At 36.3% G+C, this 26,874-nt stretch overlaps 1 protein-coding gene across 1 annotated transcript in view; it reads right to left on the reverse strand.

Moving 5' to 3' along the window:
• Nucleotides 1-26,874, reverse strand: part of DNAH6 (dynein axonemal heavy chain 6) — a 327,840-nt gene that overhangs the window by 298,252 nt on the left and 2,714 nt on the right. The window contains exons 3-5 of the mRNA XM_017892976.1: nt 14,596-14,828; nt 8,224-8,397; nt 4,838-5,100 (exon numbers count right to left, since the gene is read on the reverse strand). Of these exons, the coding sequence (XP_017748465.1) occupies nt 4,838-5,100; nt 8,224-8,397; nt 14,596-14,820 (662 nt within the window). The 5' untranslated portion in view covers nt 14,821-14,828. The remainder of the gene's footprint in view (nt 1-4,837; nt 5,101-8,223; nt 8,398-14,595; nt 14,829-26,874) is intronic.

Raw genomic sequence — 26,874 nt, forward strand, 5'->3', positions numbered from 1 at the left:
CTGAGTAATTGCATCTTTTTTAAAAAATAAGTTTTTACCACCATAAACAACTAGGGCACACCAGAAGTCACTTGCTTGGCTGCGGTTCTCTCCTTGGGAAGCTTTGCTTTATAGCTGTGTTTAACACTTAGCATCTGGAACCACTGACTGGGCATTTGATACTCACTCAGACCATCAGTTTTACGTAAATTTTGGGAAGGTCTCATTGCAAATTTTAAAATAATAAATATAAGCCATAATTTTAAAAAATTAGTAACAAGTTTCTCTTTAGCCACCTGAATGACGGGTAGTGTGAGCCACAGATGAGGGTTCACACACAGCTAGTTCCTTTTCCCCGTTGTAATTTTTTTAAAAAATTAAAAGATGTTAACAACCTTAGTTCTTTGGAAATGAGACCATGTAACTAGAACTTCTGTCACATAGTTCTGGACCTCTAGACAATCTATGGATCCAGAATTTCTGATCATTTCACTGGAGTCTGCTTTTAGCACTAAATCAGATGGTAAGCCAACAAGTACATTATGCTATAAAGCTGCAAGGCTGAGTGTTTCAATTTAGAAAATGGAAGTAAACAAATTCTTGTCAGCTCTTTGGTTAAATTTGGATTGAAAATATCTCCTCAGGTTTTGAGTTTAAATATGATTTTGGATAGATATGCCCACTAATAAGTGATCAATTATTTTCCTCCAACTAGTAAAATCATAAGAGACTGGAAAGAGCCAAATCTGTCCTAAGGTACATTTGTCATATACACTAGAATTCAGTCAGCCCAAAATCCCAGTGTTGTATTCTTATCTTCAAAATATTTTGGCACGGTGATAGGTTATCTACTCAAAATATTAAACATATCTCTAAGACATGACCCTTGAGTAAGCCCCCTAAAATCATAGAAATGGTCTTTATTAGTATTATTAGTTTCACAAAATGTTTTAAATCTTACTCTTCATTTCCTGCATATTTCATGATCGAAATAAAATCTTTTACTTGCTATTGCACTGTATGACCATGGAAAAGTATACCGTTAGTATCCTTGATTTGAGGAGATCTATAATTTTCACTCTCTGTCAATGCTAAGTCAAAAATGAGAGGTTTACTATTGTATGTGAATGTTGTCTCTGAGCAGGGCAGATCTTTCTTGCTGAACACAGCTAAGTGCTCAGACACTACTGATTCCTATATGCCTTTTGCAGTCTAAATCCCTGCTCACAACTAAATGAAAAAACTCTTCTATAGCACAGGTTTTTAGTGATAACTGGAAAAAAATTGTCAAGCATATTTTTCTCATATGTGTACTGTATTTATGGCAAACACTGATACCTGCATTGCACATTTGTGATTAAAGCAAAATACCTGTCAGCACACTTTATAGTGATGTGCAGAGAGTTAGTTAATAAGCGAATTTTGCAAATAACTTATAACTTATTCTATTTTCTCTCTAAGCATACCTTGCCATAGGTGCTTCAGCAATAGCATGACATATTGTTTCAAAAACATTTTTGCTATAAGAAGTGCAACTTTAAATGATTTCTACAGTTTAGATCTCAATTTCACCTTTACTCAGTTCTATATTGAGAAGCATTATTTTGCATTTTGTTCACATATTTTTTCTGGAAAAAAATCAATAGACTTAGCAGAGAGACAGATTATTGCTCTAGAATGAAAGATTATAAAAAAATGCTTCCACAGCTTCACCACATTTGTTGGGTAGTGAAGACATTCTTCAACAGCAAACTCACAGCCTTACAGTTATTTTATCACGTTACTTTTAAAAGGAGTTTGGCATAACATGACCTCATCGTGTTGACACAGTATACACTACGTTTAACTTCCAGTTTAGCTGCTGCCAACTCCATAGCATCCAAATTATTGTCTTTACTCACAAGGTTTATGATATTTCAAGTTCAAGTTAGGGAGGAAAATTTAACATCAAACCCTAAAATGTAATAATGATAAACCATGATAAACCAATGATAAACCATGATTCCAAAATATCTTTTTAAATAAGACCTTACATATTACTATTAAGTGTCACTTCTGTGAGTTCAAAAAGCATAAAATATCAACTCAATCTCCCTAGTAGAAGTGCTCAATAGTCTAGAAATGAATCTCCAGAACTGAACAAAAGCAGTTTTCAGTCTCTTCTTCAATCCTTTAGCTTGTACTGGTAAGTAGATGAGAATCAGTTCTACATGGGGCAAAATTTGGCTCTTCTCACAGTGGAAAATGAACATCACAAATAGTACCCTTTGATATCTGGGTTATTAGATGATTTTTTTTTTCTTGAAAACTATGAAAATATTTTTCACATATGAATCAAGAATTATGTTTTAAAATCACCAAATAACCCACTTTCCATCAGTTTCCACTTAAGATCTACAAGTTCTTCACCAAAAACTTACAAAGAACTATAAAAGGGAATAAAGTAGTGGTAGGAATGACAATACTATTAAGGGTTTTTTTTAATTGAAGGGCTTTAAATTACATTGTATGTTAATTCTTCCATCTTAAAAAAAATGAATTCTCTCATGTTGGAAAAAGTCTCTTTTTTACCCCAATTCTCCTTCGTCTACCATCTCTTCTCCTTTTGACATCCCAAAATTAATGTATCTGAACCCAAACAAGTATTTTTCCCTGATGATTCTGCTCCATTCAGTCTTCCATGTCTCAGCTGTAAAAAGAAAATAAATTTTGGGGCCCCAAAATCACTAAACTAAAGATAAAAGTCAGGCTGGGAAGTGCTAAGGGCAAACCTGCCTCCCATTCTATTTAAAGTGACCCCTGTGCTCACTGGGATAAATGCATATCTCATTGCTTCATTTGGAAAGGCTAATCAGAAACTCAAAGGAATGTCTCTTATCTACCTATGACCTGGCAGCCTCCTCCTCGCTTTGAGTTTTTTCATCTTGGCCTTGAGTTGTCCCACTCTTCCAGACTGAACCCATGTACATCTTACACATATTAATTGATGTCTCATGTCTCCCTAAAATGTATAAAGCCAAGCTGTGCCCCTACTACCTTGGGCACATGTTATGTCATCAGAACCTCCTGAGGCTGTGTCATGGGTGCGCATCCATGATCCTGGCAAAATAAACTTTCTAAATTAACTGAGAACTGTCTCAGATTTTCAGGGTTCACAGTCAATAGCAACTCTACCCCTCTTGCTCAGACAACTGGATCATTAAACTCATCCTGTACTCCTTTCTGGTTGTCTACCCTACATAATGTCTGTAAAGACAGCCCATTGGCTTCACCTTCAAATTGTTTTCAGAAGCAGACCTATTTCTTACCACTTCATCATCATCCCCGGTCTCTTTCTCGCCTGAGTATCTACGGCCTTCAATTTGTCTTCCTTTTTCAACCCTTGTTTCCTCAAAGCCTATTCTGCACACAGCAGCCAGAATGGTTCCTTTAAAAATGTAAATCAGATCATGACACTTTTCTGTCCAAAATCCTTCCATGGTTCTCCATTGTTGTAGCCAACAAGGTCTTGTGTTATAGATATATCCTTTATCTCTTGTTCACTCTACTGTAGTCACACCAGCCTCCTCTTTGCCCCTTGAGCATGCCAGGTCTGCTCCCAGTTCAGGACGTTTGTATCCATTTTCCTCCTGCCTGGAATGCTCATAACTGCACCACCACATAATTCATTTCTTCTCTATCAAGTCCTTGTTCAAATGACAGGTTCTCAATGAGGCCCACCCTGACCACCCCAGTTAATTCACAACCTCTTCCCCAGCACTCCCAATCCTCTTTGCCTCTATTTTTTTCCTCCAATACTTATCACGTTTTAGTATTCTATGTAATTTACTCACGTATGGTTTATTATTGCCATCCTCTGCTAAAATGTCAGTTCCATGAGGGCAACAATTTTGATATGGTTTACTAATGTGTCTCAAGCACGTAAAACAGTTCCTGCTACAGAGATCATGCTCAACAAATTTTGCTGAACAATTGCATTTTCATAAGCATTTCTGTTCTTCCTACAAGTTATTGTTCTCTCCTGTTAAGCTCTTTAAGATTTACAACAAATCTGTCATTTTAAATTTTGATTAAAACGTTTTTCTTCTCTACCCATTTTCTGCAGCAGGAGAGCTGCCCTCAGTGTCATCTTCTCAATTGAAACTATGGTGCTGAATAAGGGAGAATAAGAGAGTCGTGAATGGGGAAGGTAGCTCAATGAATTCGGTGGTGAAGCTAAACTTATCACCATCAAGAAAAGACTGTCTCAACAACAGCTGTCAGCCCAACTAAATAAAAGAGGAAAGCCAGTATCATCTTTAAGTTCTACTATTATCTGTTGTGGTGCACTTTAACGCAACTTTCAGACTCACAATTATGTGACTTTCAATTATATCAACAACAAATGTGTGGCAACAACAGACAGAAAGTAAGTGTGTATATATTATTCATCTATATGAATCCCTAAGTTATCAAGCTCACTTTATTAAACAATCCTTATTTCTACTCTATAAAGCAAAGATGAAGTAACATGAAAAACAAAGCGTGGTTCATCTACTTTTATATATTGCCATCCTCTTTCCTCAGTAATCATAAAATATCAAAATACATTTGTAATACTGATTAAAATACATGGCATAACGTTACATAAATATACGAGAAGCTCAATAGTGCAGATAAGATAGATAATGTTTCTAAATAGATAAAGGGAAATACATGAAAAAATATAAAATTGTTGTGATTAGGATTCATTTATCATTGAATAACCAAAATTATATTTGATATCACTATCATTAATATCCAATCAATTATGAATGATATGTGCAATCTTATTTGTAATTTTTATGTTAAAGAAATTACATCATAAAAAAGAACTCACTTTAGATTATATGTATCATATTCAATGGATGATCTTGGCACTGCAGGGATCACATAAAGAAATCCAAGATGTTCATTTTCACGTATTATTTTAATGATTTCCAAGGGATCCCGAATGTTGGCTTTAACAACGTCTTCTCGGTCGTGGAAAGTGTACTTAGGGTAAGCTAAAGACCTAGTCCCGAAGAGATCTCTTTTTCCAGTACCGCTACATGGCAGTTTAGGAGGAGAGGGAGAGAACACCTCAACATAGGGCTGATGAATCTAAACAAAGCCAATTTTTGAAAAACAAAAAATGAGTCTTTGCACACACACAAGAGCAACAAAACATTACCTTCAAGGACTAATTGCCAATTGCATGAGATGTCTAGAGCTCAAAGGCAAGCATTTTGGCACTGAAAATTTTCAAACTATTGTTAGGCAGTCATATTCCTTCTCAGGACTCCCTATCCAGATACCCATTCTTTTTCCACAAAGCAGTCCCAGTTTCAGCTTCCATTGCCTTCTCCTCTCCTTTAACTCAATGTTTATTGCATCAAAATATTACCAGGTCTTTGATGTCCATGGGAACCCTCTTCCCTCCTTGCTTAGTTGCTCTGCATCTATCTTTTCTGGGGCCTCTCCTCCCAACCTCCCCCTCTGTTCTGACTGCCTTGATGCTCTTCAGTGAGTGAAATCTTGGACAGCTGCTATCATAACTCATAATAACTTTACTTCTTTGTGAATATGAGGGGTGGTTATATTGAGTATTGAGAATCACTATGCAATAGCCTTAGAGAAGCACTGATTTTATCAACTAATATTGCCTGTTCTTTAGGCCAGTGCTTCTCAAACTTTAAATGTGCAGTGAATTACCTGGGGTTCTTACTAAAATGCAGATTTTGATTCAGTACAACTAGGGTGGAACCTGAGATTCTGCCTTTCTAACCTGCTCTCAGGGGTTTGGATCCTGCTGACCATGGACTACACTTGGAGCAGCAAGGCTGAGTCCCACTCACCGTGCCATGCTTACACACTCCAGCTTTGCTCTACTCTCTGGGCTTCACTGTCTGTGCTCTCAGTGCCACTCACACCCCCCAAAAAAGCTTAGGTGGCATCACTCACATCTGTTCCTCCCATGGAGGAGGTTAATCACTGTGTTTGAAGAAATTTGACACTAACTCCAAAGGTCATCACCTTGCCTCTCTGACCGTATAGGAGTAACTGGCTTTAAGATAAGAGTCACCATAGTAGACCTGCTTTGTTGAATAACTACTGTAAATATACGCAGAGTATTTTATTGCCTATTAACATAGCTGGCAGAGGCTGCCATTTCTGCAGGGATTTATTACTACAAGCTCTGTGGAACGACTTCTCCAGAAAATCTGTACTCACGGGGAACATTATACCCCAACTCTGATTAAATATACCCTGTTCAATAGCAGTTTGACAGAAGCCTAACAAGTTTAGAGCTGAAGGAAACACATCTTTGAACTTAAAAGGTAAAATGTGTGCCTTTGACTTCTTGGCCAGGGATGGCAGCAATAACACTGTTCTCTTCTGAGAATGAATAGGCCAAACCTGAACCAGAGAGAACACACATCACCTTATCTCAATGTTTCAACAAGGGCTAGTCCACTTTAGTATTTTTATGAGACTAAAGTGTTACTGTTTTAACAGAAAAATGCATTTATTTTATTTGTTCTAATCTTTAAAAAATCTTATTGCATTCTAAGTGGAAGACTTCTTCCATAACAGGGTTACATATTTTCCTCTGAGCCCTAATTTCTCATTATGTAACTCAGTGGGAAAATGTGATTTACATCTTCAGCAGTAACATAGGTTCAGATTTGGGGGTGGGAAATAAAGAAAGCATTTATTCATAAACTGTACAATGTAGTACTCTTCTCTGATGGATGCTCAGTCCAATTTGATAAGTCAATTTCTTCCTTAATTAACAGAGGCCTTCAACTTCCTTTCCTGCCTGCCTTCCTTTATCTCCCAGGAAATCCTCCTTGTTGCATTTCTATTTGAAACTCATTCTGATAAATCAATTTCTGAAAAAATTACCTTTTTCTCAGAATAAATACCTTTCTTATTTTATGTAACACATCCCCTTTTCCATATTTCTCTTTAATTCCTAACTCTTTACTGAGTTCTTCACTGACAGCTACAACCAGGAAGCACAGCTCACAACCTGAGATTCATTTTCAGCCCCACTTTTATCCCAGATGTCTACACACATTCTCTCCTTTTCTTTAAATTCAAATTTTTGAAGCACTCTTTATGCCAAATGAATTAATTTACAGGCAATTAAATCTTTCTTGGCTCAGATCTTTTCTGGAGAAAGAGCTCCCTCTGGCTCCCCTTCACAGACACCATAGTAACTGAGGCTTTATAATTCCATCTAGTTCATCATATGATTTCATTCTTTCAGGATGATCTCACCCAAACCCAAAGTAAGCTCCTGCTCATCTATTTTCTTCTCGAGCTCCCATCTCTCTCATCTTATCTATCCCATTAACTTTCCACTCATTCTTCTCAGCTTAGTGCAACTCCCAAAGGTGGCTTTTTATTCACTGACTGGCCCCCCAACGGCCAGGTGTAAGAGTTCCTTTTATTTAGTTCTTCATTATTTTGTACCTTAAACAACCAAGGAGAGCTCTTATACCCCACTGTGTTGAGTGTTCATTTGTCCACCTACCTACCTCTAGACTCTGAAATCCTTGAGGACAGAACTTGTCCTCAACTGTGCACGTCTGGCAGTTCTAATCCAATGCTTGGACCCAAACCAGCACTCAAATGTGTGACTGTCAAAGTTATCCTCTCAACCAAAAGCTCAGAGAAATCTTGGCTCTACTGGTATCTTTACTGCAGGTATGCCTTTCACATTTTCTCCCCTTACTGTTTTTTTTTCTTTAATTATCTAGAGATATTCATTTAAAGGCAAGCTCTGGTGATTTCTTCCCCGAGCTACCATTTCTTTATGGCTTTCAAGGCAACTTCCCCACTCTACAACTCTCACCAGCTACACAAATTGTCTCTCTAGCTGGCTTCATCTCCATTTTATTGTCCTTCACCAGGGTCTTCAAAGATTACCAGTTTTGGTAAAAATGATGAAAATTTCAAAAAAGTTATAACATTCAAAATATTATTATGTCTTCTTTATCATGTAAGAGAAGGTCAGAAGGCACCATACAGATGCTGAAAGTTTCCTTTATGATTTTCTTCCATTGCAAGAGTTTTCCTTAAACAGGAAGAATGAAGAAATGTTGCATTTCCCAAACTCATTATGCAACCTTATAGAAAATGACTTTGCTTCTATTCTTATGAGTTAAAAGTATGTTAGCAAATCTATACAAAACCAAATTGAGTTAAAAGAATCAATTAAGTAGTTTAATATTATACCTGCATTTTTTTCACAGCATCTTGATGCTCAAGAATCTGAGTAGATGATGTGACAAAACTTTTTTCTGCTATGCTTACTGGACGTTTAAGGATTCCGGCAGTCATTACCGGAAGTCGGTTCTGTTCATGTATGTATTCTGGCTGCTTATGATCTTGGTAGACTTTTAGCACTGGCTTTGGGAAATAGAGAGACATGTTAATCTTTTAAACATTCGTATAAACTTGTTTTATTTTTCACTACCTTTGGACTCTTTCTCCTGTTGGAAATTGATCTCCTTGGATTAATTTCCTATCAAAGATGCAGTCCTAATAGTTAACTACCACCATTGCCTCTCTCTGGCCTATTGCTTGAGTAAGACTTTTCTACCTAGTTTCCATTAATTTTATACTTGAAATTATCAATGAATACTTACAAGAATAAATTACAACAGAAAAGGCTCAGAAGTATGAAATCATATACTCCCTAATTGTCCATTATAAACCCCCATCATTTACTAGTACTGCTACTATGGGAAGAAGTGCACAATTCTCCCACCAAAATCATTAGTTCTCTAAATCATCAATCACTTCTCATAGCCATAACTTATTGAAGATCTAAAAAAATAGGTGGCAATATCTTAGGCTATCCAACTGAAAATTACGGCAATAAAACCCCAGCTTTTAACATAATAAAGTGAAGAATTCATTATAATGGCTTTTTGTTACTAAGCATTATGAGTTTATCATAATAGCTAGTCTCTCATATACTGGGCTAAGAAAAAAAGGCTTGAGATTAAGTAAACAGCAGTTAACTTTTCAGTTAAATTCCATTTGGTTTTAGATAAAAATCCCTTTTGAGCCAAATTACAAAGCACTGCTCAAAGAAATCAGAGATGACACAAAGAAATGAAAAACATTCCATGCTCTCCATGATAGGAAGAATCAGTATCATTAAAATCACCATACTGTGTAAAGCAATTTACAGATATAAGGCTACTCTTATCAAATTACAAATGACATTATTCACAGAACTAGAAAAAATTATCTTAAAATTCATATGGAACCAAAAAGGAGCCTGAATAGCCAAGGCAATCCTAAGTATAAAGAAGAACCCTGGAGGCACCATGTTACCTGACTTCAAACTATACTACAGGGCTACAGTGACCAAAACAGCATGGTACTGGTGCTAAAACAGACATATAGACCAACAGAACAGAACAGAGAGCCCAAAAAAAGGCTGCACACATACAACCATGTCATCTTTGACAAAGTTGACAAAAACAAGCAATAGAGAAAGGACTCCCTATTCAATAAATGGTACTGGGATAACTGGCTACCCATATGCAGAAGACTGAAAATAGGCCCTTTCCTTACACCATATACAAAAATTAACTCAAGATGAATTAAAGATATAAATGTAAAATCCCAAACTATTAAATCCCTGGAAGATAACTAGGCAAGACCATTCTGAACATAGGAATTGGCAAAGATTTCATGACAAAGATACCAAAAGCAATTGCAACAAAATAAAAAATTAACAAGTGGGATCTAATTAAACTTAAGAACTTCTGCATAGCTAAAGAAACTATCAATAGAGTGAAAAAACAACCTACAGAATGGAAGAAAATATTTGTAAGATATGCATCTTTGAAGGTCTAATATCCAGAATCTACAATAAATGTAAACAGATCTACAAAAACAAAAGCAAAAAACAAGCCCATTAAAAAGTGGGCAAAGGACATGAATAGACACTTTTCAAAAGAAGACACAGACATAGCCAACAAGCATATGAAAAAAAGCTCAATATCACTGATCATTAGAGAAATGCAAATCAAAACCACAATGAGATACCATCTCACATCTCACACCAGTCAGAATGGCTATTACTAAAAAATAAAAAATAATAGAAAATTATGGAGTATTCATACAATCAGATACTGTGCCACCACTAAGTGTAAAAAGCTAGATGTATTTATTTGTAATACGAAAAATAAAATAATAAAAAATTAAAATAAAAAATAACAACCATTGTGGAAAGCAGTGTGGTGATTCCCTAATAGCTAAAAGCAGAACTCCCATTCAAGCCAGCAATCCCACTACTGGGTATATACCTAAAGGAATATAAATTGATCTACCATAAAGACACATACATGTATATGTTCACTGCAGCACTATTCACAATAGCAAAGACATGGAATCCATCTAAATGCCCATTATTGGTAGACTGGATAAAGAAAATGTGATATATATACATCATGAAATACTGCACAGCCATAAAAAAGAACAAGATCATGTTCCTCACAGGAACACGGATGGAGCTTGAGGTCATCATACTTAGCAACAGAAAACCAAATATCACATTTTCTCACTTATAAGTGAGAGCCAAATGATGAGAACACATGAACAAAAAGAGAGGTACAACTGACACTGGAGTCTACTTGAGGGAGGAGGGTGGGAGGAGGGAGAGGAACAGAAAAAACAACTATTGTGTCCTACACTTGGTACCTGGGAGATGAAATAATCTGCACAACAAATCCCCATAACATCAGTTTACCTATGTAACAAATCTGTACATATATCCCTGAACCTAAAATGAACGTTAAAAAAATTACAGGTAAAAACACTAGCACCTGTGGGAAGGTGCAGTTTCACCTATGCAGATCAGGCAACAAAAAGTTGAAAGAGATTATAGTAAACCATAGGGTAAGGGTGAAAATGCAATTTAATTTAGGCAACATGTGTGCATTGGATTGAGAAACTTGTTTCCAGGTAAAATATGTGTGAATTAAGTAAAATTATATGTTAAATATAATTATATGGAAATTAATATATAATTAAATATAATTGTATATATATGTAATTTTTTCATCAACTCCACAACACCACTCACAGGGCCCTATCTCATAGGAATATAAGCACCAGTACAAAAGGATAATATAATTTTACTGTACCATTTGAAATACTGGCAAAACAACCTGAATGTCTCAAAAGAGGAGAATGATTCAGTAAATTATGGAATATTCATACAATCAGATGCTATGCCACCACTAAGTGTAAAAAGCTAGATGTAGAGTATTGTATTCATTTGTACTATGAAAATATTACAAATAAATATGAATTTGTACTATGAAAATATTACAAATAAATACAATTACAAATGTAAGTTTCATACATTTGTAAAGTTACAAAATTACAAATAAATTTGTATAAAATTGTTTCAGCATGGACGAAGGTGAGAAAGGACATATACTAGATTTTGTCAATGTTAGATGATATAGAAAAGGGAGTCCGAGACTGGGGAATTTGGAGGTAAGGAAAAAATGTAAAAGAAGAAGAGTAGGAAAGAAAGAAGGAGAAGGAGAGGTAAGGGGAGAGAAAGAGGGGGAAGAAAAGAAGAAGGAAGAGGAGGGGGAAGAAGCAGCAGGGAAGAGGAGAATAGGAAGAAGAAGGAGGAGAAGGGAAAGGGAGAGGAGAAGGTAGTCGAGAGGAGGGAAGTCAATAACAAAAATACATCATTACCAACTCTATAAAAAGAAGTCAAACTACAGATGCCCACACATGTGAAATTAGTCACTTGACTATTAAGCTACTTTCTTTCTGCATGGTGAAACTTCAGGTCATTTTCACTTTTTTCCTTTTTTTTTTAAATATTATATGAATTATTTTATTCATGTATTATTTATACTTTGCAAGTTATCTGTTAGTATATAACATACTGCCTCAAACTTAGCAACTTAAAAACTAACATTTATTTTGCTAAAAATTCTGTACTTTCCGCAGAGCTCAGTGGGGACAGCATCAATGCCTCAGCTGATGCCCAGTGGAGTAGAGGCAAGGTGTTCCCACTGAGCTCTGCCTAAATTGCAGATGTCTGGCAGTTGATACAGGCTGCTGGCTGAGACTTGTTCAGATAGCATCTTCTCAGAGAGACCTCTCCAGTCACCCAATGTAAAGTAGTCTCTTCTGAGTCTCTACCACAGTCCATGTGTTCTTTTCTTTTCTTTTTTGTAGAGACAGGATCTCGCTCTGTCACCCAGGCTGGAGTGCAGTGGTATAAGCAAAGCTTACTGCAGCCTCTACCTCTTGAGCTCAATGACCCTCTCTCTTTGCCTTCCAAAGTGCTAAGATTACAGGCATGAGCCAACGCGTTCGGCTTATTTTCTTAATAGTTACTATCACTGGATGAAATTGTTCAGTCTGCTTATTTAGAATTACTAGAAAGTCAACATGAATCTTGTCTGCTTTGTTCATTTTTGTTCAATTGCTTTGTTCATTCCTCAGAGCATGGCTCAAATCCTGGCACAGAGTAGGCACATAACAAACTTTTAATATACATGAGTGGATGACACTGGTGACATGCTGAACAACTTTAATCATCAACGGTTAGTGATACACTTTTGTCAAGTGAAGGCAAATACGTCGGAGAGAAACAGATGTAAAAAGTTTCACACTAATTCCATGGGAGAAAAATGGAGAGGCAGACTTGGTGTCCCACACAACATGTGGTGGCGCAGGCACACTGAACCCTGGGGAAGAAGAGGGCAGCAGTCAGTGCCACATCCACCATGCAAATGAAGGTTCAGTGTCAAACCAACAACAGTGGTGACTTTGCATTTTGCGTTGATTCCATTTGTTTTGGTTTTGTATTTTCTCTGTATTTAATGTGTCAATTTGTTTATTAAGAATTAGAATTAATTCCTAGTGTAATAGTTTTTTCACATAAAGTAACATCAAATAAAAAATAAACCGGCACTATGGATCAAGAATGCTTTTCTTCAAGAGAAATCAGTACTCAAACTTAAGTTTGAGAAACAATGAAATAAGGATTAATATCCATAATATATTTTTAAAAACTTAAAAATAAGATAAAGACAACTTTTTTTTGAATGGGGTTTCGTTCTTATTGCCCAGGCTAGAGTGCAATGGTGCGATCTTGGCTCACCACAACCTCTGCTTCCCGGGTTCAAGCGATTCTCCTGCCTCAGCCTCCCGAGTAGCTGGGATTACTGGCATGCGCCACTATGCCTGGCTAATTTTGTATTTTTAGTAGAGACGGAGTTTTTCCATGTTGGTCAGGCTAGTCTCAAACTCCTGACCTCAGGTGATCTGCCCACCTCGGCCTCCCAAAGTGCTGGGATTACAGGCGTGACCCACCGTGCCCGGCCCAAGACAACTTAATTTTAAAGTGGACAAAGGTTATGAACAGATAATCCACATAATAAGTAATATATGTGGTGATGAAAAATGAAAATACACCTAACTTCATTAATAAGATGCAAATTATAACAACAATGTGATGCCATTGTTAACATATCAGTGTAGCAAAAAAAAAAAAAAAAAAAAAATGATAGCACCAAGCAAAGATGTGGGCAAACAGGCCCTCTCGTACACTGTAGGTGAAAAGGTAAATTTCTAGAGGGCAATTGGGTAATGTTTTTTGAAATTAAATATGTACATATGACCTAAAGATACCATTTTTAGGAATGGATCTTCATGTGTATAAAGACAATGTCATTCAACACAGCATTATCTGAAATAGCAAAATAAAAACAAAATAAACAAAACCAAATAAAAGCAAAACAAAAAACAAAAATGAAATTCCTTGAGCTCACATAAACATAAGACCAGTTAACCAGTACTATGTTATGGCACCTCTATGCAACAAAATACAGTGTAGCTGTTAGAAAAGACACTACCATATGCTAGGATTGGAAACATTTCTATATGTTTAAGTGAAATAAGTACTTTGGAGATCAGTATGTATTGTATAATCTTACTTTAAAACTGTCTATGTTTATAAATACAAATATACACATTTGAATAAACATAAAACAGTCTTAAGGGCACTCCACTAATGATGGTAGCTAACATCTAAAGGTGGAGAGGACAACTTTCACATTTTAATTTTTTCGCTTTCATGGCTCTCTACATGCATTTATAATTATCCAAGGGCATAAATGGTTTCTAAAAATTAAGTATTTTCAACATGCACACACTTTTTTAAATACAAAGGCATGTACTTTGAAAATAATAAAACTATATAACTAAATATAACATGTTTACTAAACTTCTCAGTGTTAAATGGTACCCTAATATCTAAAAGTGCCTAATAGCATACATAGTTAAGTATCTGTATTGTACATAATCCTAGAGAGGACTTATCTGCCTGAAAACTTTGTTCACCACTGTATCCTTCAACTTAAACAGTGCCTAGAACTTAATATTTGTTTAATAAATATTTACCGTATTTACAACTACATAAACAGTTATTATCTTTTAGCTTTTCATTCCTTCTTGGTCAATTCAGAGTCTGGAAATGACTTGCATCCTCCAAAGCAATTTTGCAACTTCCTCTGTGGCTACAGAGGCTAAAACAATGGTTTCTGAACTTACCAAAGGCGGTAGTTTTACAGGCTGCTGTCGTTTTCTTGTCTTCTCCTGAGCTTTTGTAATGTGCCTAAATGTTAGGATTTGTGTATCAGATTCATTTTCTGTGGCTGTCACATAACTCACTCTTCCTTTGGCTTTTTTATTATTCAGTCTTGGAAGTGCAGAATTTTCAGCATACTCTTCAATATCTGTCAGGTCAGATTCACTATCTGTGGCCCGAGAAGTCATCCTTACTCCTGGAAAGGATAGGTGAGGAAAAAGAAAATGAAAAGTAGATCAAAAGAATTGGGGAAGAAGGCTACTGGAGAGGGACTTAGGGACTAGGAAGAGTTGAATTCGCTCACTCCCCTCAAATAAAACCCATCAAAGTTACCCCAGTCTTCCCGAACTGAGGACTTGAACCAAAGGAATAAAAATTAGAAACTGTGCCTAGGCTTCAAGAACCCCTGCAGCTAGGGTGGAACCCAGGAATTTGCATTTCTTGCAAGTTCTTGGGGGATGCTGCTGCCGCTGCTCATCTGGGGACCACACTGGTCTAGATTTGGAAGGACAAAAGGAAATGCAAATAGTATTGAGATCAATGTTTCTCATCTCCTGCGGAACTTGTTCAAAATGCAGCTAATTCTAATACACGCAGTCTGAAAAATACGGTATAGGTACTCAAGAAGAAACAAAGGACAAAAAAAGAATTGAGGTCTAATTTCTGACACAGTGCTTCTGGAGCTTTAACGTGCAGGACAATCACTTGCAGAGCTTGTTAAGATGAAGGTTCTGATTCATACACTTTGAGTAGCAAGGTCCTAAAACACTACTGGTCTTGCACTCTGCACCACCACGCACACTTCCACCCCATTACATGAGTGGAGATACTTCGAAACACCTTCCAAAATAGTGTTAGCACAAGAGGTCTTGAATCAGGTATCGGCAGACCTAGGTTTTATATAGATCAGTGCTGGTCAATAGAAATATGAGAGCTTTGTATGCAATTGTAATTTTCAAGTAATAGCATTTTAAAAAAAGAAATAGGTGAAATTAATTTTAATATTGTTTTATTTACCATATCCAAAACATAATCATTTAAACACACAATATAAAAATTATAGTGATATTTTCTCTTTTGGTATCACGCCTTCAAAATCCAGTGTGCTTTTTATATATGAGCACATTTCAATTCAGACTAGCCACACGAGGTCTAATGATTACTGTATTTAACAGCGCAGGTCCAGATTTGACCTCTCAGCGTGAGATCTTGGACAAGTCTCTTGATACCGCTATTGCTCACTTTCCACCCCTCTAAAATGACGGGCGGATAGGAGACAATCACTGAAATGCCTTTCCATTGACTTTCTCTGCCTCTTTGAACCTTTCTTTATATTCTCCGAAAGCCAGACTTTGTTTCTGGCCCAGTAATTGGAGGCCAGGCCGGATGGTCGGTTCCCAGGACTCACCGAGTCAGAATAGAGCAACCAACGCCGAGGGTCTCCAGAGAGAGCAATGCCTGGTCGGGAGTAGAAAGTATTTGGTAGCGCGGAATGTTTCCTGTTGCGTAGCAACCAGCGGGCCTTTACCGATACACTGCGCCACTGAGTAACACGTCGCCAGGCAACGCCTCAACCAGTCACAGCTTTCGGTCCAGGAGCGCTCCAGGCAATCGAGCCAATTAGTGTCTCGGTAACATTTCCTACGTCGCTGATTGTTGGAGACTCCGCACAGACTGGTTCCTCCTCTGCGCTGGGAATTGAGTACTGTGCCAGGAGGTGTAGGCAGAGCAGCCAAAGGAGGTGGTTAATTCTGTTTGTTTCATTGCTTATCGACCACTCACACCCATCTCAACCTCTTACAAATGAGGTCCCACTCTCCAAGGGAGCAACCACTCTGCATCCCTGCCCAACCCGCCGACTTCCTCCTGAGTGTCCTAAGGCTCAAGAAATGTGGCCTCCTCTTAAACTCCACTGTGGCCTTCCAACTAATGTTCTTTTCCACTTGGAAGGTAACCTAGGTGTCAGGCATAGGATGAGCCTGTATTACTTGGTTCCGGTGCCCTTTCTACCAAAGCAGACCCTGGATCTTATTCTGGCGTTTAATCTCACTTAAGTTCCCAAATGACTGTTGCTAATGTTGTATGGAGCGATGCCATCGAAGGCCAGGGCCTGTTGCTTACTCAGGATGCCTTATCCCAGTTACTGATCAGGGGAAGAAATCCTTTCACCTGCCTTGACGAATCCTTACACCACATGACCGCGCTCTGGTTTTCAACCTTGTCTCCAAAATGACATAATCACCATTGGAACACATCATTTTCTTTTGCTCTTTTTGGTTGCTCTTTGTTACCTTGACATTTGTTTCTTGCTGTATGTGAAGTTCTTTACATTATTGTACTCACAGCCTGCATCTTCTCAATCTTAACATAATCAGGTAGTATTTGATATGCTGGTATGATTCTCTAGATCATAGATAGAGCTAAAATGGAGATTACAGGTCACATAATCCAACTCCCCCATTTGATTAATAAGGGAACTGAAGCCCAGAGAAGGCAAGTACTTTAGGTCAGGCAGCGAATTGTGCCACAGACAAAACTAGAATGCAGATCTCCCAATCCCTAATGGGAAACTGGACACAGCAAGAGAGTAAAGTCAGTTTAGAAAAAATTTTAAAATTCAGAAAAACTTCAAATGTACACAAAATAAAGATTTATTCCCCAGAGATGAAAAATACACACAAAACTAATTAGTCAGCTAGTAAAATGCAATCATGATATAAACTAATAATGGAAAAAAATTCAAAGCCAACTCAATATATCAAAGCATAAAGTTATAACAACAAGCAATGTTAGACACACACTCAAAATAGATTTCATTTCAGATGTGCAGTGAAATTTTAATCTGTTCCCTTCAAAGTTTATGTAATGGAGACAAATCTATTGCTCCTCAATCCTAGACTCCCTTTTTTAGATAAAGGTGGATTGTACACAAGTGTTACCATGTGCACCTGAAAGTATTCCAAAAGCTAAGGGGTGTGTGTGTGTGTGTGTGTGTGTTGTGGAGTGGGGGTGGGGAGGATTGGAAGACAGACACATAGTTTTACAAAGATATTACTATATGAAACACTACATCATCAAATCTCTCCAACTGTATTTTTTATTTTTTACATTTATTTCTTATTTTTATTTTTATCTATTTATTTATTATCTTATTTTTTTTTTGAGCGCGGAGTTCTCGCCTCTGTCAACCCAGGCTGGGGAGTGCGCAGTGGCCGGATCTCGGCTCACCTGCAACAACTCCGCCTCCCGGGTTCACAGCCATTCTTCCCTGCCTCAGCCCTCCCTGAGTAGCTCTGGGGCTGAAGCAGGCTCCCACCACCCTCGTCACGGCTTAGTTTTTTGTACTTTTTAGGAGAGGACGGGGTTTCACTGTCTAGCCAGGAGGTTTTGATCTGCCTGACCCTCGATCCGCGCCGTCTCGGCCTCCCAAAGTGCTGGCACTTACAGGCTTGAGCCACCGCGCAGCGCGCGGCGCGGCCTAACCTTTTTTATTTTTTTTTTGAGGCAGAGTCTTCCGCATCTGTCGCCCCCGGCACTGGAGTGCAGTAGCCAGATCGCAGCGCGCACTGCAGAGCTCCCGCGTCCCAAGTTTACGCCCATTCCTCGCTGCCTCAAGCCTCCGTGAGTAGCTGGGGACTAACAGGCGCCCGCCACCTCGCCCGGCTAGTTTTTGTATTTTTAGTAGAGACGGGGTTTCACCGTGTTAGCCAGGATGGTCCCTCGATCTCCTGGACCATCGTGGATCCGCCCGTTTGGCCCTCCCCAAGTGCGGGATTACAAGGCTTGAGCCACCGCGGCCCGGCCTCCAAAAGCTTATTTTTTAATGTGGCAAGATGTTATCTTCATTGTCAACTGACCACTTACTAAATCAATGTAGACAGCTTTGTGTATAGCCTGTTATTTTTATAGTTCTTATAAATAATTGTTACAATTCATTGGTTGTTTCTTATGTGCCAAGTACTGTGCTTTATACTTTGCATTCAATCTCTTAAGTACTGCTAACAAACATGAAATTCCCATTTCATAGCTAAAGAACTAGGTTACAAATGGTTACTCACAAGTTCACATCTTTAATAGTAAAAGTAAATGCAGTTAAAATTTTTTTAGCGTTAGGTTAAGATTTATATACCAGGCCATTTGTGACGGGTGCTATTCCACTAATCATTGCAATAACCTTATGTTTGAGGTATTACTATACTTATGCCACAGATAGGAAATTGAGGCTTAAAGAGGTTATGTAACTTTCCCAAGTCACTTCAGAGGTAGTAAGTGGCAGAGCTGATATACAAATCCAGATCCATCAACTTAAATTTCTATATGAATTTGAGCCCAAGATTATTGAATCATAGAATTCTGCTTCTGGATATATAGTGGACTATACCAGCGCTCACAGAAATAAGGGAATCCTCAAGGGTCAAAATAATAATCACATGAAACCAGAGCAATAAATAACATGGAAGCTGTGGGTGCTGTGGGTACAAATGCCCATACAAAGAACATATAGCTTCAGGGATTAATCTTAACATAATCAGGTAGTATTTGATATGCTGGTATGATTCTCTAGATCATAGATAGAGCTAAAATGATATAGATAGAGGAGAAATAGAAGACTAGGCCTTGTTTGAGTCTACATAAAATGGAAGAGCAAACTACAGTTGCCACACACATCTGAGACTGCTGGAAGAATTATCCCCTCAATAATAGGTTGGACTAGGAAAAAACTGGCAGTGACAAAAATCTACAGGAAAACCAGCATATTTCTACCTGCAGATCCGGGTGGAAAAAATTGTTAAAAATATAATAGTCTCCCCCAGGAATTTATGAGTATAGACAAAACTAGTTCTGGGTTTTTAATTTACACTATCTGTGTGGTCTGGGGAAAAAATGCACACTACTAGGAAATACTCATGAAGAGAAAGGCATCAACTCTGATTCCTTAGAATTCTCACAAGTTAGTTTCAGCCAAATATAAATTTACAATTAAAATAAAAAACCCAAACATACAAGAAAACAAGCCACTCCCAACAAGAGTTAGCAGAACAAACAAGACTTAAAAGGCAAACACATTATATATTAGAACTCTTAGATATAGAATACATAAACTATTTATGAAATGCTCAAGGATAATGACAATATAAAATTTAAAAGTAATGATGGGAATAACATTAGCAAAAATGGTAGAGTAGGAAACTCTAAAAGTCCATCCTTCCACAAAAGTTGTAAGACTTCAGTGACTTTAGAGATTTCAGTTACCACATGTGACAAAGTATACAGTCTTTAAATAGTAGTTTAGAAAAGTCAGCAACAAACAAATACAACCTACAACAAACAGAAACAACAAATTCTTAGAAGGCAGGAGAATCTGATTTCCAGAGTTACCATATTATAATATTCAACATATCCGATATCCAATTTTCAACCAAAAGTATGATACATGCAAACAAAGAAAGTATGGTCCACTTACAGGAAGAAAAACTTAACTAATTATAAACTAAGATGTTAATTGTAATCATAGGGCAACCACTAAGAACAAAAAAAAAAAAAAAAAAAATCTACCTCATACAAAAGGCAATAGTGAAAGAATTGAAAAATAACATACAGAAAACAAACAGAAAATGTCAAAAGTAAGTCCTTCCTCATTAGTAATTATATTAAATGGAAATTGATTAAACTTATCAGTTAAAAGGCAGAATGAATAAAAAACATGACTCAAATACATATTGTCTACAAGAGACATATTTTAGATTGAAAAACACAGATAGGTTGAAATAAAATAATGGAAAAAAGATATTTCAGGCATACTCTAAGCAAAAGAAAGCTGCAGTGGCTATACTAATATTAAACAAAATAGACTTTAAGACAAAAATTGTAATGAGAGCTAAAGGTCATGAAAAGAGTCAATCTTAACAGTCAGCTATAACAATTAAAACATATATTCACCTAACAATACAGCCCCAAAATATATGAAGTAATAACTAACAGAATCAAAGGGAGAAATAGACAATTAAACAATAGTAGTTGAAGAGTCTAGCTTTCAGTAATGATAGAACGACTACTGCTATGGTTTGAATGTGTCCCCTGAAGTTTATATGTTGGAAAATTAATCCTCAATGTTGAGAAGTGGTGACAAGTGGGGCCTAATAAGAGGTGATTAGGTCAAAATGAAAACCTAATGCAGAGACCTCATGAATGGATTCATGTCTTTTTCTTGGGAGTGGGCTAGTTATTGAGAAGGCTTGTTATAAAAGTGAGTTGGTTCCTCTCTTGTTCTCTCACGTACTCTCTTGCCCTTCCATCTTCCATAATGGGTGATTGCAACATGAGGTCCCTTACCAGATGCCACTATCCTCTCAGTTTTGGACTTCCCAGCCTCCAGAACTGTAAGAAATAAATCTTTGTTCTTTATGAATTATCCAGCCTGTGTTATGTATTCCATTATAGTCACACCAAATTGACTAAGGGACAACAGAAAAGATTAATAAGGAAGTAGAATAATTGAGAAATACTATAAACCAAACACACCTGAAAAACATCTATAAAATGTCCCACCCCCAAAACAACAGAAAACACTTTATTTTCAAGTGCACATGAAACATTCTCTGGGATAGACCATGTGTTAGGCCACAAAACAAGTCTCAATAAATTTTAAAATTTTGAAATCATACAAAATATCTTTTCTGACCACATGAAATAAAATCAGAAATACTAGCAAACTGAATCCAGCAGTATATTCAAAGGATTGTACACCATGGGTAAGTATAATTCATCATAGGAATGTAAAAGTAGTTCAACATAAAAAATTCATAAATGTAATACATTATGTTAACAGAAGAAGAGGGGAAAAAGACAGCATGAAGAAGTCAATTGATGCAGAAAAAAACATCTGATAAAAATCCATCACCCTTTCATTATAAAATATTAAACAAAGTAGGAATAGAAGAAAATGTCTGCAACCTGATGAAGGGCATATGAAAAACCCATAGCTAACATCACACTCCATGCTGAAAGCCTGAAAACTTTCCTGCTAAGATTAGAAATAAAATAAGTATGTCTGATCTTGCCACTTCAATTTGATATTGTACTGAAATCTCAAGCCAGGGAAATTAGGCAAGAAAAGGAGATAAGAGGCATCCAGGTTGGAAAGGAAGAAGTAAAACTATCTCTATTCATAGATGAAATTACTTTATATAAAAATCTTAAAGAATTGACAAAATATTATTAGAACTAATAAATGAGTTTAACAAAGTCACAGGATACATGATCAACACACAAAGATCAGTTGTATTCCTATGTACTTGCAATGGACAATCAAAAAATGAAAAAGAAAACAAATTTATAATAGCATTGCAAATGATAAAATATGTAGGAAAAAACTGAATCAAAGAAGTGCAAGACTCACATGCTGAAAGCTGAAAAACATTGCTGAGAGAAATTTAAAACCTGTGTAAATGAATCTGAAAATTTACTATTATTAAGATGGCAATACTACCCAAATTGATGTACAGATTCAATACAATCCCTATCAAAACTACAACTGTCTTTTATAAAAGTTGACAATCTAATCCTAAAATTCACATGGAATTGCAAAGGTCCTTAAGTAGCCCAAACAATATTGAAAAGGAAAAACAAAGTTGCAGCACTCACATTTTCCCATTTCAAAACTTACTACCAAGCTATAATTATCAAAACAGTGTGGTAATGTCATAACAATAGACACATAGATGAATATAATAGAATTCTCCTGGATATTGTCCAAGTCCATCAAGGAGGTACCTCTATGAGTCTCCAAAAACCACAGTGTTACTGGGCTTGGGGTGCTCCCTCAAGCAGACACAGCTTAGATTACAACACCGAAGTCCTTTCAAATATCTGGAAAGCCTTCCCAAGAAGGATGGCTACAAACAAGCCCCAACAGTGAAAACTACAATAAATACCTAATTATTCAATTTCCAGACACTGAAGAACATGTACTAGCATCAACACTATCCAGGAAAACATGACCTCAATAAATGAACTAAATAAGGCACCAGAAACCAATCCTGGAGAAACAAAGACATGTGCCCTTTCAGACAGAGAATTCAAAATAGCTGTGCTGAGGAAAGTCAAAGAAATTCAAGATAACAGAGAGAAATAATTCAGAATTATATCAGATAAATTTAACAAAGAGATTGAAATAATTACAAAGAATCAAGCAGAAATTCTGGTGCTGAAAAATGCAACTGACATACTGAAGAATGCATTAGAGTCCTTTAATATTAGAATTGATCAAGCAAAGGAAGGAATTAGTGAGCTTGAGGACAGGGTATTTGAAAATACATGGTCAGAGGAGACAAAAGAAAAAAATAATAAAAATAAATGAAATATGCCTACAGGATCTAAGAAATAGCCTCAAAAAGGCAACTCTAACAGTTATTGGCTGAAAAGAGGATGTGGAGAAAGAGACATGGGTAGAAAATTTTTTCAGAGGGATAATAACAGAGGACTTCCCAAACTTAGAGAAAGACATCAATATCCAAGTACAAGAATGTTACAGTACACCTACCAGAGTTAATCCAAAGAAGACTATCTCAAGGCATTTAATAATCAAACTCCCAAAGGTCAAGGACAAAGAAAGGATCCTAAAAGCAACAAGAGTAAAGAAACAAATAACATACAATGGAGCTTCAATACATCTGCCAGGAGACTTTTCCATGGAAAACTTACAGGCCAGGAGAGAGTGGCACGACATTTAAAGTGTTGAAGAAAGAAAAAAAAAACAACAACTTTTACCCTAGAATAGTATGTCTGGTGAAAATACCCATCATCAAACATGAAATAGAAATAAAGCCTTTCCTAGAAAAATGAAAGCTGAGGGATTTCATCATCACCAGACCTGTCCTACAAGAAATGCTGAGGGGAATATTTCAGTCAGAAAGGAAACAACATTTGTGAGCAATAAATGATCACCTGAAGCTACAAACTCACTGATAAGTCACAAAAAAAAACAGAATATTGCAACACTGTGACTATGGTGTAAATGACTCTTGTCCTAAGTATAAAGACTAAATGATGAAACAATAACAAAAATAATAACTACAGCAACATTTCAAGACATAGTACAATAAGATGTAACTAGAAATAACAAAAAGTTTAAAAGTGGGGGGATGAAGTTAAAGCATAGAGTTTTTATTAGTTTTCTCTTCCCTTGTTTGTTTATGCAAACAGTGTTAAGTTGTTATCAGGTTAACATAACATATAAGACAGTATTTGCAAGCCTCGTGGTGATCTCAAACCAAAAACATACAACGAAGACACACACACACACACACACACACACACATACAAAACTAAATAATATCACCAAGGAAAATCACCTTTACTACTGGAAGACAGGAAAGAAAGAAGGAAGGGAAGACCACAAAACAACCAGAAAGCAAATAACAAAATGGCAGGATTAAGTCCTTAGTTATAAATAATAACATTGCATGTAAATAAACTTAACTCTCCAATCAAAAGACATAGACTGGCTGAATGAATGAAAAACAAGACCCATTGATCCATTGCTTATAAGAAACACACATCTCCCATAAAGATACACATAGATGAAAAATAAAGGGATGAAAAAAGATATTCCATGCCAATAGAAATGAAAAAAAGAGTAGCAGTTGCTATACTTACATCACACAAAATAGATTTCAAGACTGAAACTATAAGAGATAAGGAAGGTCAGTATATAATGATAAAGGGGTCAATTCAGCAAGAGAATATAACAATTATAAATACATATGCACCCAATGCATATAAAGCAAATACTGTTAGAGCTAGGATAGGCTCCAGTACAATCATAGCTGGAGACTTCAACACCCTACTTTCAACATTGGACAGATCTTCCAGACAGAAAATCAACAAAGAAACATCAGACTTAATCTGCACTATAGAGCAAATGGATCTAATAGATATATACAGAACATTTCATCCAATGGCTACAGAATGCACATTCTTTTCCTCAGCACATGAATTATTATCAAGGAAAGTCCATATGTTAGGTCACAAGACAAGCCTGAAAACATTTTAAAAATTGAAATAATATCAAGTATCTTCTCTGACCACAAAGGAATAAAATTAGAAATTAATAACAGGAGGAATTTTGGACCTATACAAATAGGTGGAAATTAAACAATATGCTCCCGAATGATCAGGAATCAATGAAGCAATAAGAAGAAGACTGAAAAAGTTCTTGAGCAAATCATAATGAAAACACAATATACCAAACCCTATGGGATACAACAAAAGCGGTAGTAAGTGGGATGTTTATAGCTATAAGTGCCTACATGAAAAAAGAAGAACTTCAAATAAACAATCTAATGATGCTTCTTAAAGAACTGGAAAATCAAGAGTAAGCCAAATCAAAAAATTAGTAGAAGAAAAGAAATAATAAAGATCAGAGCAGAAATAAATGAAATTGAAATGAAGAAGACAATAGAAAAGACCAATGAAATAAAAAGTTGGTTTTTTGAAAAGTTAAACAAAACTGACAAAACTTTAGCCAGAGTAATGAAGAAAAAAGAGAGAAGATCCCAATAAATAAGATCAGAAATAAAAAAGGTGACATTACAACTGATACTGCAGAAATTCAAAGGATCATTAGTTGCTGCTATGACCAATTGTATGCCAATAAATTGGAAAATGTAGAAAAATGAACACATTTCTAGACACTTACAACCTACCAAGATTGAACCAGAAAGAAATCCAAAACCTGAACAGACCAATGACAAGTAATGAGATCAAAGTCATAATAAGAAGTCTCCCACTAAAGAAAAACCCAGGACCTGGAGACTTCACTGCTGAATTTTACCACACTTTTAAAGAAGAACTAATACCAATCCTACTCAAACTATTCCAAAAAATAGGAGAGGACGGAATACTTCCAAACTCATTCTACAAGGCCAGTATTACTCTGATACCAAAACCAGAGAAAGACCCATTAAAAAAAAAGAAAACTACAGGCTAATACCGCTGAAAAATTTTGATGTAAGAAATCCTCGATAAAATACTAGCAAACTAAATTCAACAATACATTAGAAAGATCATTCATCACGACCAAGTGGGACTTATCCCTGGAATGCACAGATGACCCAACATATGCAAATGAATCAATGTGATACACAGTATCAACAGAAGAAAGGACACAACCATATGATCATTTCAATTGATGCTGAAAAAGATTTTGATAAAATTCAACATCCCTTCATGATAAAAGCCCTCAAAAAACTGGGAATAGAATGAACGTATCTCAACATAATAAAAACCATAAATGACAGACCCATAGCTAGTATCATAATGATTGGGAAAAAATTGAAAGCCTTTCCTCTATGATCTGGAACATGACAAGGATGCCAACTTTTATCGCTGTTATTCAGCATAGTACTGGAAGTCTTAGCTAGAGCAATCAGACAAGAGAAAGATATAAAGGACATCCAAATTGGAAAGGAAGAAGTCAAATTATCCTTGTTTGCAAATAATATGACCTTATATGTGGAAAAATCTAAAGACTCCACAAAAAAACTATTAGAACTGATAACCAAATTCAGTAAAGTTGCAGGATACAAAAAAATCAACATACAAAATCAGTAGCGTTTTACATGCCAACAGCGAACAATCTGAAAAAGAAATAAAAAAGTAATTTCATTTACAATAGCCACAAATAAATTAATTCCATAGGAATCAACCAAACCAGCGAAAGATCTCTATAATGAAAAGTATGAACCACTGATGAAAGAAGTTAAAGAGGACACCAAAAAATGGAAAAATATTCCACGTTCATGGAAGAATCAATATTGTGAAAATGTCTATACTACCTAAAGTAAGCTACAGATTCAATGGAATCCCTATCAAATTACTAATGATATTCTTCACAGAAATAGAAAAGACAATCCTAAAATTTATATGGAACCATAAAAAGACCCAGAATAGCCAAAGCTATCCTGAGCAAAAAGAGCAAAACTTGAGGAATCACATGACCTGACTTCAGTTTATTCTACAGAGGTATAGTAACCATAACAGCATGGTACGGGCATAAAAACAAACGCATAGATGATGGAACAGAACAGAGAACTCAGAAACAAATTCACACACCTACAGTGAACTCATCTTGGACAAAGGTGCCAAGAACATACACTAGGGAAAGACAAGACAAGGGATTACTAGCCGGAATATATAAGGAGCTAAAACAACTCTATTGGAAAAATAACTAATAACCTGAT

The sequence above is a fragment of the Rhinopithecus bieti genome, unplaced genomic scaffold (genome assembly GCF_001698545.2).
Source record: "Rhinopithecus bieti isolate Rb0 unplaced genomic scaffold, ASM169854v2 scaffold_23283, whole genome shotgun sequence".
Taxonomy (NCBI): domain Eukaryota; kingdom Metazoa; phylum Chordata; class Mammalia; order Primates; family Cercopithecidae; genus Rhinopithecus; species Rhinopithecus bieti.